Source organism: Eucalyptus grandis, chromosome 7 (genome assembly GCF_016545825.1).
Source record: "Eucalyptus grandis isolate ANBG69807.140 chromosome 7, ASM1654582v1, whole genome shotgun sequence".
In the NCBI taxonomy this organism is placed as follows: domain Eukaryota; kingdom Viridiplantae; phylum Streptophyta; class Magnoliopsida; order Myrtales; family Myrtaceae; genus Eucalyptus; species Eucalyptus grandis.
This window is the reverse complement of record NC_052618.1, coordinates 14,105,607-14,118,211: the sequence shown is the minus strand read 5'-3', so window position 1 is coordinate 14,118,211 and position 12,605 is coordinate 14,105,607. Positions and strand designations below refer to the sequence as shown.

General features: G+C 40.0%; 2 protein-coding genes across 7 annotated transcripts; one reads left to right on the top strand and one right to left on the bottom strand.

Moving 5' to 3' along the window:
* Nucleotides 1–764: 764 nt before the first annotated feature.
* Nucleotides 765–10,040, bottom strand: LOC104452816 (pentatricopeptide repeat-containing protein At1g22960, mitochondrial). Of its 6 annotated transcripts, XM_010067292.3 has the most exons (4): nt 7,372–10,040; nt 7,061–7,233; nt 2,637–4,096; nt 765–1,525 (listed from the first exon to the last, which is right to left on the bottom strand). In XM_010067292.3, exon 1 carries the CDS (start codon nt 9,690–9,692, stop codon nt 7,497–7,499), a length of 2,196 nt encoding a protein of 731 aa, XP_010065594.2. In that variant the 5' UTR covers nt 9,693–10,040; the 3' UTR covers nt 765–1,525; nt 2,637–4,096; nt 7,061–7,233; nt 7,372–7,496. The 6 variants fall into 6 exon arrangements, with proteins under 6 accessions (XP_010065594.2, XP_039173045.1, XP_039173046.1 ...); XM_039317111.1 differs by having other exon boundaries at nt 765–4,096; XM_039317112.1 differs by having other exon boundaries at nt 765–4,093.
* LOC104452815 (probable inactive receptor kinase At2g26730) lies at nt 1,046–4,113 on the top strand. The gene is made up of 2 exons (XM_039317482.1): nt 1,046–2,315; nt 3,428–4,113. The coding sequence occupies exons 1-2, from the start codon at nt 1,046–1,048 to the stop codon at nt 4,111–4,113; spliced, it is 1,956 nt and encodes a 651-aa protein (XP_039173416.1).
* Nucleotides 10,041–12,605: the final 2,565 nt, after the last annotated feature.

The following is a 12,605-nucleotide window of genomic DNA, read 5'->3' as shown; positions in this document are numbered from 1 at the left end:
ACCAATTTGAAACAATCTCAACACCTAGGAGGCAAGTTCTTCAACGCACACTACCTCAGCGGGATAATCAAGGACGGGTCTACATTGGTGGAGAAGCTGGAGAGGTTAAGGTTGACCCAGATCAAGCATACCCAGATTGTCACGTTGACCATTTTGATCTTTTTCTGAGGCTAAGCAGGGCAAAACTCCTAGGGTGGGGCTCTTGGATTGTAAAGAGTTTGAACTTGAATGAATCTAATGGTTGTCCTGGTAGATAATTGGACTTGAGAAAAAATTGAAAATTTTAAGACAAATTCTAGCCTCTCCTCAAAAATCGTAATCGAGAAAGTATTTTATGTAACTGTAAATTGCCGACATATCCATTGAGCAATTGAAGAATATCATAAGAGAGAGCTTATTTTCGATACTTCAAATCGAATGACTCGAACAAACATAGAGTTCATCAGAGTGGGTAATGACCAATAATTTAAAACATGAGGATTGTAATGTCCGAATTCATGTACAGGACCATCCATCAACAAAGACATGGCAATTTTATACTTGCGGTTACGCAGCCAAAGCTAGGACAGTCCCAAAATATTGTTTCGTCACTGCTAACTAAAAACACAAAACGAAGTAGATTTCCAAGGAAACCTTCTGCCAATTTGCGAAAATCAGATTGCGCCAAACTAAAGTTCCTAGATTGATCATAAAAACCCAGGAAGTAAACAATTCTCTCCATGGACAAACTGGATTCTGCAACAAGGATGGTGACGATAAATAGGTAGCAAATAATTATTAGGTGGTCATAACCGAGGGAATATCCCATAAAATTTAGCAGTTCAATGAGGTACAATGTGAAGGCAGCCTCCCTAGGAATCTTCAGCTGCGAAGTTCCAGGACAGATGCAACAAAACTGTCTTGTTCCATCTTCGAACAAAGCCTGGTATAGTTGTGGCATGGTTTACCTAAGAGTATATCCGCGATTTGATCGAGCATCCAAGCATATCTATAAGCAATTTCCACTACACTAAACACGCCCAGCCACCTTCTGATGTCCAGCATCATGGGTTCTACAAAGTCGCCCAGAAAATTATTCCTAGCCTTATTCCTCTCGCTGCTAACCCATGGGATCACCACAAGTGCTCATTCGCTAGGTTACGATGAAGATGAGAGAGTTGCTCTTTATGTTCTGAGAAATATTTTCAACAACCCCTTCTTGAACAGTAACTGGACCGGCATACATTGCTATATGAACGATCCACCAAGATGGTACGGCATTCAGTGCAACAATGGCCGTGTCACAGGAATAGCACTGGAAGGTATGGGACTGAAGGGGCTGATCAGATTCAATGCCCTCCTTTACTTCTCCGAGCTGTCCATCCTGAGCTTCAAGAACAATGCCCTTCGAGGAAATATAATGAATTTTTCAGGGAATGGGAAGTTGGCCCAAATCGACCTCTCGGGGAACGAGTTCCACGGTCCAATCTCAGAGTCGCTCCTGAGTCTAGCTTCATTAGCATCGTTATGGCTCCAGAACAACAACCTGACAGGGAAAATCCCAGAGTTCAATCAATCTACCTTGATCTCCTTCAATGTGTCAAACAATAATTTAAGTGGGCAGATCCCATTGACGCAAGTTGTTCAATCATTCAGCTTGGATTCATTCTCAGGCAACCCGGGACTATGCGGACCACCCACATCTCACTCCTGTGAAAACTCTAGCACCCTCAACTCAGTGAGCGATGGCCCGTCGTCTTCCAATTCTTCTGAAAATGCACATCCTGATACTGGAAAAGGCAAGGGTTCTTCCATTAATGTCTTTCTTATTCTTTTTCTGCTGTTCGACGTGGTGGCTCTACTTGCTGTGATCTTGCTGTTCATCTTGTACAATAAGAAGGTCAAGAAGCTCAAAGAAATTATGAACCAAGAGAATAGACGAGACGAAGAAGCAGAGGAGAAAGAAGAGAGAAGCGAGGCAGTTGAGAGCAGCAGAGTTGTTGAGAGAGGAGAAGATAGAGGGAAGCTTATATTCTTGGAAAACAGTGGAGGGTTCGAATTGAGTCATCTTTTGAAGGCATCTGCAGAGGGACTTGGGAAAGGCATCTTTGGTAACACTTACAAGGCGATCTTGGATAACGGGCAAGCCCTTGTAGTAAAAAGGATGAAGAATCTGAAGCCGATGACCAGCGAGGAGTTCACAAGGCAATTGCAGTTGCTTACCAATCAGAAACACCCGAATCTGATCTCTCCTCTCGCCTACTTCTTCTCTAAGCAAGAGAAGCTGTTGATCTACCAATATGCAGAGAAAGGCAACTTGTTCAACCGCATTCACGGTGAGCTCTCTCTCTCTCTCTCTCTCTCTTATGGCTTTCAAACCAAATCAATAGTGTCCCGGAAAGCACATCCATGACCAGGAACAACACTATTTACTATGACCTGAGTATTAACCTTAGGATTTCCCTCCCACAAGTCATTAGACATTCTCTTTATTGGTAATTAGAAACATGAGGAAGTAATAAGATAACGTAGAACCCAGCATACCATGTCCCACAAAGCTAGTTAACTTCTAGAGGTATGGAACCTATTGACATACTTAAAATATGTAATTTTCTATAAATATTAACAAAAAAGTAAGGAAAACAAGCACATCCTACCGCTGAAAGCTGCTGTGTAGATCATATATCATTAGCCACTGGTTCCAGCTGCCAATCAGTTCCATGCAGTGGCCTTCAAAGCAGCTTGAACACCAGTTCTGAGTTGTTTTCAACAACTAATTTTTGGCAATCCCCCATCTTTAGCAAGCATTAAGCCTTCCTTATCAGCTATCGCTTCTGAAAATCACGCATCAATGATTATGCAAGCAAATTAAACACAAACGAAATAGTAAGTCCTTATCTTTCTGTAGGAAATGCACCAACTAGATGATTCCGCTGGTAAAGAGGCTGTAAAGTTCACTAGTATAAGATATACAGTAGGCATCGTGCCCAAAGTGAATGCCTTAGCTCAGATGGCCAACACGCTCATTGCACATCCCAGAGATCACGGGATGTTACTGCAAATAATTCTCAACTTTTCAAAAGTCAAAGATTCAATTGACCAGTTCAACAAGGGGTCAACATCAAACTTCGCCGGCTCTTGATCAGTCAGGTCATAATCAAAAGAAGAAATGAAACAAACTGGTCCAGTTGAATTAGCCCTTTCTATACAGGATTAGAAATGTTAATACACACTGATTCGCACCATCCATTACTATTTATTCCCTTTCCATTTTATAAGACTTCTTCATGCTCAAATTTTTATCTTTTACAGGGGTTGTCATAATCTCACTCACTCTTCAATAACTAGAAAAATATAGAAGTTCTAATAATTTATTTGCATAAATATGGTACTTTGAGGCACTCTGTGCTTATATTGTGATTTATATCTCATAAAACCACTACAATAGGAGGAAGGGGAAGCAAAGAGCGGGTCCCGTTCAGGTGGAACTCCAGACTATCAGCTGCTCAAGGCGTGGCTCGTGCCCTACAGTACCTCCATGTCAACTCCAACTCAAGAACAAACATCATCATTCCACATGGAAACCTGAAATCGACCAATGTCCTCCTCAATCAAAACGACGTCATCCTTGTCTCTGACTATGGCCTCTCCTCGCTCATCGCTCACCCCATTGCCGCACAATCCATGGTCTGCTTCAAATCCCCTGAATGCCAAACCACACGAAGGATCTCCTCAAAGACTGACGTCTGGAGCTACGGTTGTCTGCTTCTCGAACTACTCAGTGGCCGAGTCTGCACCCATGCGGCCCCACCAGGAGTCAAAGGCATGGATCTCTGCAGCTGGGTGCACAGGGCAGTGAGAGAGGAATGGACTGCTGAGATCTTTGACCCTGAGATATCAGTGCAGCGAAGTGCTGCCCACAGGATGCTCCAGTTGCTGCAGATTGCAATCCGGTGTTGTGAAAAGTCACCAGATAAGCGTCCCGAGCTGGCAGAGATCGCACAGGAGATTGAGAATATGAAGGTGGCCGTTGATTCCGAGGACGACGAGGATGTATCAATAGATCAGTCCCTCACTGACGAGTCTTTCTCGACAACATTGTCCATTGCTGCTGCTGCTGATGACAGAGGATAAATGACAAGGATTTTCATTAGGTTGGCTGTGACAACAGCACCAACATAAATGTCACAACAGTCAGCTAAGTAATTTTAGTTTGCAATGATGAGATAGATTATGAGTCACATAATAAATCGTGAATTTAAATATTTTTCATGTAGTTTACACAAGAATAAATGTAAATTCCCAAAGTTCCTTCTTTAGATTGATATTGAGCAATAAGGGATGCAAAAAGGAAAAGAAACTCTTAAAGTGTGGTATATGATAACCATTCTGCTATTGAACAAATTTCAGAGTAGGAGAGATCTGATTGCTCTCAAGTTTTGAGCGTATAAAAACCTCCCTGATTGGGGTGGGGTGTTCACAATCAAAGTTTGCACGCTTGAGGATAAGCCATGTGAATACTCAGCAGTGGAATCCTCCATTGCCCAAAGCTTCTAATAGAGGCGATTGTAAGATTAACTTAGCAAAAGACATAATATTGACAGCATCAAACCATAACTACTACTGGAGAAAAATCTAAACGAAAAAACAAATACAAGCAAAACAAACATAATATAAGAAATTGTAAAATTTCCAGCAGAAATACCATGGAGAAAGTGAATGGCTGAATGGCCCCATGAAAGGCATAGTTATATGCTAAGTCATGGGTTATTCATAATATGTGAAGCAACATGATTCTACTATCAAACAAACATCCAGATTAATATTGAGACCAGAGTCCCAACCTTTCCATTAACCTATACTGGAAGAAGGTTATCCTATCATAGGAAATTATACAAAAATAAAACTATTAAGCAGGCGAATGACAAGCTATCCAATCTGAAGTAGTAAACCATGGAATTTCCCCCATTGAATACATGAAAGGAGAGCATATTTTTATACGTCACAGAGCAAAGTCAATGGTAGAAAATTAAAAACCAAGACAACAACAAAAAAATTCAAACTAAAAAGGCTTAATTCTGCTCCTCAATATGTTACAAATTTATCATAACTATAAACCTTAGTTCTATTAAGTCATTAACCAGAGGTCCATCCATGCTCCTTCTATTTGTAACCAGGAAGTCCCTAGTATTTAAGCAACTTGTGTGAAAGTCCAGCTTTTCACTCAGTTTGCATAAACAGAAAAAATGATGGATTAGGCACGCTGTTTCATTTGGGTGTCCAACTGACTTTCTATATTACTGCAATACATACACTTTCATGCACAACTTAGTTTCCAATACAATGCTTGACATAGATGAGTCCATGGATGCTTGAACTATTGAGATACACTTCATTAAGGATGAAAAGACCACTCAAGAGTAATAGATCTCCAGAACCTAAGTTCGCCATTTTCTCATCTTTGGAGAGGTAAAAGACTTAACTATAGGGCACCAAGATAGTGCAAACTGATAAACGAAAAGAGCTCAAGAAACCACAAAAAGAGCTCTATTACAAGACAAACATATACTAAGTTCAGCAATTAAATTTATAAAATTGGTTTATCATCAGCATAAGAGCACACTATCCATGTATGGACAAAAGCAACAGATCTGGTCCTGCTGCATCAGCATCAAATCAGAGAACCACTCTCTAAAGAAATCGAATATTATGTGATCTCTTGACAGATATAAAACAGCTAGGGGATAAATAGCATGTGAAGAATGAATGGCATAGCACATTCCACTTATTCTTTAGATATTTCATTCTTTTGTAAAAACAAATTCCCAGTTATGGTTGCACATAGAGATGACGCAGGCCGTTAAGGTGATAGTTCTTTGTAATCTTGATCTTAGCAGTTACCAAAAGCATCAATGTCCAATCTCATCTAACTTTTCATATTTCATACACTTCTTAGAATTTGTCAGATCTTCCTATGTATGATCAAATCTTAAGATGTCTTGGTTGACCAATCCATGATTTGAGAATCAATTCTGAAACAGAGTAGAATTCATCATCCATCCTTAAACTTCTTCTTCATCTAAACATTGTCATAAACAAAGTACACTATGAGTCGTTTACAATAGTTCAAACAAAACTAGTTGAATCTAAGGACTCACTCCAGCAGGCTGACTACTCACAAGTCTCCAATTACTTAAAGTACGGATTGTCAACAATCCTTACCAATGCCCCTTCCCCAATCTCCCCAGCTTATTGTTAGCAGTTACTACTGGTCCAATAACTTTGCGCATCCTTCATCTAATTAGAAAATTTCCAATCTCATCATCAATAATGTTCTTCTTTTTTTTGCCCTATTTTTTGAAAGATAAACAAAATTCCATGAAGAGAGTACTGCCCTATAGGGCCTGTACAAAAAAAGCTTCAGAAGGGAAGCCACGTATATACAAAACTATGCACACTTTAGTATTGTTTTGAACACCTCAAGAACATATTGCAACTATATATGATCCACCAAGAAGGACTGTAGGCTAGAAACCATTACCAGAGATCAGAAACTGAAGTAATTCTTTGGAGATAAATAAATAACTACAATAATCTTTAAACATGCCAATCATGGTAAAGTACAAGCATATAAAAAATCATAACAAGTTCTTCCCATTTCACATATCTAACTTGCAAGTTTGAAGACTGTGTTGATGCATAGATAGTCTCTCAAGTTACATCAAATTTTCTCTGGAAGACAACAAGGAACAGTCTATGATTCGTAAAGAGGAGATGCCAAATCATCACCAATTATCAAAGATAGGCTTAAATATAGTCAAAGAATGGAAAGTACATTGATTTAATGAGGCCAATTACAATGAATACTTTGATTCTCCAATTAAAAAATGTATAATACACAAAGAAGCAGAATGGCTCAACCATGCGGACTAGCAAGGGTTGGCTATCTAAATCCTACTTCTTCGCTCTTCACCAAGAACCAACCAAAAAAAAAGAGATTACACAAATCTCTGAACATCATGTTATTCACAGCTGAGGTTCTCCTAGAAAAATATAATATCTCTATGCTATGAATCTCAACCTTATGCTCAGTATTGCCGTTATATCACAATTTAGTCTCTGACTGAAACTGGAAGGTAGTCTCAAAAACTGGTCACTTATAGATTATTTATGCCCACAAAGGGGGAAAAAATCTTGTATATACAACCATACCAGCAGGTTTAATCTCTGACCTCGATGTGTTAGAAGTTCCACCTGAAAGGCATTTAACCAGAAAGAAATTAAGCAGGATATCGATATTCATAAATTTTAGAAATGAATGGTAAATGCAAAGAGTAAAAAGATACACCACAGGCAGCTGACAGACAAACTCTGAGTTAATGCAACTCTTACTTGTGGAACTGGTCGGGGATTTCATGCATGGTTGAAACCACTTTGATTTTAACAAAGAGGCAAGCTTAAGAAGTAGCACTTCTGCAGCTTATAAGGCCTTCAGATTCAAGATGCTGCATAGAACGTCAGGTCATTGCATAAGCAAATTCTTCACTATCTGTAATCAGATCCTCCAGCAATTGAACTGCATGCAGATTACAGTCTTGGTTCAAATGCTTCATCAAAGCACTGTGGGTGACAAAATCAGGCTGCACATCTCTACTCAACATTTCTATGTATAGCCTCAGTGTTTCTTGCCAATTTCCCCTATTGCAGTTTTCATTTATTAATATGGTATAGCTATACTTGTTGGGAATGATTCCTCTCATCTCCATTAGGGCAAAAATTTCGTAAGCCCGACCAATCTTCCTCACTCTGCAAAAACCATTGATCAAAGCATTGTAGGTGATCACATTAGGGGTAATATTCTTCTCTTGCATCTCCAAGAAGTAAGTAACAGCCATCTCTAGCCTACCCTCGCCGGCATGGGCATGGATCAACACCGTGTACGTCACAACTGAAGGTGCTAATCCTTTGCTCCGCATCTCATAGAATAGCTCCCTTGCTTTTCTGAGCTGGCCCATCTCCGCGAAAGCATGGATTATGCTCGTGTAAGTTACATGATCCGGCATAATACCATTGCGAACCATATTTTGCAATAGGTCACATGCTTCTTCTAGGTTGCCTAATTTAGCAAGCCCATGCACAAATATATTGTAAGTGATCAAATCAGGAGGGAAACCCTTTGCGCGCATTTCTTCTTGCAGACCAAACACCTTACCAGGTCCACCTAGCTTGAGCTGACTAACTATATGAGTTGAGTACGAGATACGATCAGGCTCCAATCCTTTGCACAACATTTCATTGAAGAAGCTTTCAGCCAAACATAAATCTCCCAACTTACAGGATCCATTAGCCAGGATGGTATAAGTATAAACATCAGGATGAACCCCTCGATTAATCATCTCATCTTTCAAGTGTTGAGCTAATTCCAAGTCGCCGTTCCTGCAAGCGCCATCTATAAGGGTATTGTAAGTGATGGTATTAGGAACAGCATCATGATGTTGTAGCTCCTCAAACAAGAGCAAGGCCTCTTTCATATTCCCCAATCTACAATACCCATATATAAGAGTGTTGTAAGAAACCACGTCCGGATGCAGATTCCTCTTGACCATCTCTGTGAATAGCCGTCTAGCATCAACCATCTTCCCACATTTACAGAGACCATACATCACGGCATTGTAAGTCGGCACTGTAGGAGATGCCCCTCTAACTTCCATCTCCTCCTCAATAGCCAGAGCCTCAACAAGAAATCCCCTCCTGCAGTACCCAGAAATTAAAGGATTATAAGTGTGTGGCGAGACCTCTAATCCTAACTTCAGCATCTTCTCAATCAGTCCCTTGGCCTGATCTAGCTCCCCATTCTTGGACAACCCATTTATCAGCACATTGTAAGTAACATCATTCGGGAAGCACTCTCTCTTATGCATCTCTGCCAGGAGCTCCAGCGCCTGCTGCATTTCTCCTTCCTTGCAATACGAATCCAACAAAGTATTATACGTGACGATGGTCGGCTTTATCCCAAACTCCTCCATCATCCTATAGACCACTCGAGCTTTAACTACTAACTTCTTATCTCTAAGAATCCGGAGAATCCTATTACAGTTCTTCACGTCCGGCAAGATCCCTTTCCCCAACATTTCATCGAAGGTCGATAGGCAATGCCCAATCATCGACTTCTTGGTGTAGACCCAGAGCAGCACATCCAGAACCTTCCCCAACACCTCGAACCGCACTCCCCCGCTGACCAAAACGTCGAGCATCCCATTCATATCGAGACTCACCGCCTTATCCACGACCCAGTACGCCGACCGCATCAAATTGTTCTCCGCCAAAATCTCAAGAACCGCACAGAACGAGAGCTCGGACCGGACGAACCCGTCCTGCATCTCGACCCATCTGAACACGCGCAAAGCGATCCTGGGTTCCGCCCGAATCGAGCTGAGGACGCGGGCGAGCAACCCGGGGTTCACAACCAGCTCTCGAAACTCATCAGACACCCACTTCTTGCTCGCGAAAGCCCGGGGCCTCCTGGCGACCGTGGTCAACACCAAGTCCCGGTACAGGGATTCGGAAACCGAACTGGGCTCCTCGGGAACCGACGGCAGGCAGCTTTGGGAAGAGAAGCGGAGCGGGAACGGCGGCCGTAAGTCGAGACGGCGGGGGCGCGGAGCGGGGAGGGCGGTGGCCAAAGCTCTTGAAGCTTTGAGAGAGAGGGTCATTGAGGAGCGAAGCTGGTGCGACCCCGCCGCCTCCGTCTAGACATTGAAGAGAGGGAGGGCCGCCGTTGGAGCTCGGATGGGGACGAGGGTAGGGGCCAAGTTGGGAGCTTGGCGGCTGCCGCTGTGGTGGGTCGAATCTCAATGGTCGATAGAGAGAGAGAGAAAGAGAAGAGAGAGAGTTTTCTCGACCGTGGTCGAAGGTTGGCCCTCGCCGTCGCGGGGTCGGCGGCGAGTTTGGGAGGCTGATTGGGTTGGGGTTTAGCCCTATCCCGGCGTTTAAGAGCGAATTGAGATGGAAAAGCAACAAATCACGGAAACGCTCTCTAGAGAAATCGAATATTATGTGATCTCTTGACAGATATAAAAAAGCTAGGGGATAAGTAGCATGTAAAGAATGAATGGCGTAACACATTTCCACTTACTTTTTAGATATTTCGTTCTTTTGAAAACAACAAATTCCCAGTTATGGTTGCACTTAGAGATGATGCAGGCCGTTTAGGTGATGGTTCTTTGTAATTTTGATCTTAACAGTTACCGAAAGCATAAATGTCCAATCTCATCTAACTTTGCATTGACAACGAGCTTGGAAGACTCCATGTGATGAATTGCGATTGTCTCATTCCATTTTAATGACGTACAAAATGAAAAAAAAAAAAAAAAAGCGAATCAAAATAGAAAAGCAGATCCCGACCATAAATAAATAAATAGATCACGACAAGTCTTCTAAGCTCGTTGTCAATGCAGCGGCGGTACGCGACGACGGCAAAATGGGTCGTGATATGCCGGCTTGGCTTGAGGATTGTCATGTCAACTCCTAAATGAGTCACATGAGATTAACAAAAGTTAATTCCTGAATATGCTTCAAATGCAATGCAGCGTGGATTGCTTATAAATTTTAATGAAAAAGTGGACAATAAAAACCTAGCAACTTAATTAGAGATCATTGAACCACTGGGATTCACCCAAGTGGCCACCCTTCCAATATGGAAGGGGGAGGTGAGTTTAAATCCCACCTTCTCGGGGGATGGAGTGGGGACGCGTAAGTTTGTGGGCGGCTGATTAATGGAAAAGTCCGAGAGTGTAGAGTAGGAATAGAGTAGGAATGACAAAAAAAAAAATAGAGATCATTGCTTAATGGAGCTTTCCAATTTGGGATCCTAATTCACACCCAATCTTCCCCTTAACAATGTCTTCGCTCCTTTGGACTTGATGACCTTGACGTTCGGGTGAACTTCTGATGCTAGTGAATGAAATGTTTGAAGGCAAAATGGTACAGAAGGGAATTGATAAGAAAACGAACAACCACAGGCTGGCTTTTTTTTTTTTTTTTGGGGAATTTGAGATGAAATAGTTTTCAATTGGGGCCGCGAAATTGACAAATTGACGCGTGATGAGAATTGTTAGGAGCTGAATATGTTTGATGGATCAATGTGTTTGTTGAAAAAAAAAACAGAGATAAAGGTCAAGATAGATGAAGTTCACTATCAAGGCATAAAGGAACGAATTACTGTCTATGGATAAAGAACTCAAGCTTCATCGATAAGGAATTGGATAAAGAATTGAAAAGGAATTCACTCACCTGAGAGTAATTCTCATGTATTATCAAACTAAATTATGAATTCTTACAATGAGAATGCAACTCCTATTTATAAAGGGATTAGGATATGGGAACTTAGAACCAATTAAAGGCATGAGAACTCTAAAACATTAAGGTTATATTTGGTAGTCATGATAAAAATGAGTTATCATATTATTTAGTTCATGCCTCAGATAAGAGGTGGTCAGAAATAATAAAGATATAGTTTGGATAAAAATATCTCATGAAGAGGGGGATAAAAGTAAATAGAACTTCTTATATGCTTTTCGAATAATAAATTTCCTAAATTAATGAACTCTAAATAATAATGAAATATAAATAACGTTTCAATTCTAATATAAAAAATTTAAAATAACAAAAACTAATAACAATCATTTTCATTTTTATTTATTTCTATTATTATTTACATATTCTATATGTATATATATTATTTATCCTATTACGTATCTTAGGAATATTAGTGTGATTGATGGTTTAATAAAAAATTTATCAAGGAATGATATAAGGGAATAAACAGAAATAATCAAAGAAAATAAATTAGAAAGGAAAGGGGAAATCATTTTAAAAAATTAAATAAAGATGAAGTAGAAAAACTAGGATTTTAAAGGAAAAAAATTCAAACTTTAAAATGATCTTTCTAATTTTTTAAGAATGGGGGAATGAGACTTAAAAAAAAAAAATCTACCCTCTTCATCTCCTTCTCCTCTACATTTCTGGTTCATGTAGAAGTTTCATGACTCTTTTGTAATTCTTTGATTCATGTCAAAGCTTCACGATAATGACAAAACTATCGAAGCTCATTCTCTTTAGTAACTCTTTTGTAATTCTTTGATTCATATAAGTAGCAAAAGAGTTGAAGCTCCTTCTCTCTAGTAGCTCTATGGTTCACATTGAAATTTCACGAAAGTGATAAAAGAGTCGAAGCACAAAACTTTTTGGATGTAATTTGTTCAAAGCAGCTATTGAATCACTCAATGTGCAATAATGTCACTAAACTGTGAACTTATTCAATGTGGTACCTAACTTTTTGTAAATATTCTACCTAGTCCCTAGAACATATCAAAATATCACATATTGTCACTTTGTTAAATCAAATTAATGAAATTTGCTAATTTTGCTTCCATCTTGGTACATGTGAATGGTGGACAAAAAAATAACGCAACATAAGATATTTAACGCAAATCAAACTACAATAACCTACATAGGTAATTCATATAGGTAGTCATTTTTCCAAATCAGACAAATTAAAAAGGATTAGTATATTATAATTTGAGTCGAATATCTTATATAGATAATCCATATGTAACTTTTTTTTG

Excerpts from the sequence above, each read along its gene's own strand:
- LOC104452815 (XM_039317482.1), top strand. The coding sequence starts at position 1,046 with ATGGGTTCTACAAAGTCGCCCAGAAAATTATTCCTAGCCTTATTCCTC. Across the intron at positions 2,316-3,427 it reads CTTGTTCAACCGCATTCACG|GAGGAAGGGGAAGCAAAGAG; the intron begins GTGAGCTCTCTC and ends CCACTACAATAG.
- LOC104452816 (XM_039317111.1), bottom strand. The coding sequence starts at position 9,692 with ATGACCCTCTCTCTCAAAGCTTCAAGAGCTTTGGCCACCGCCCTCCCC.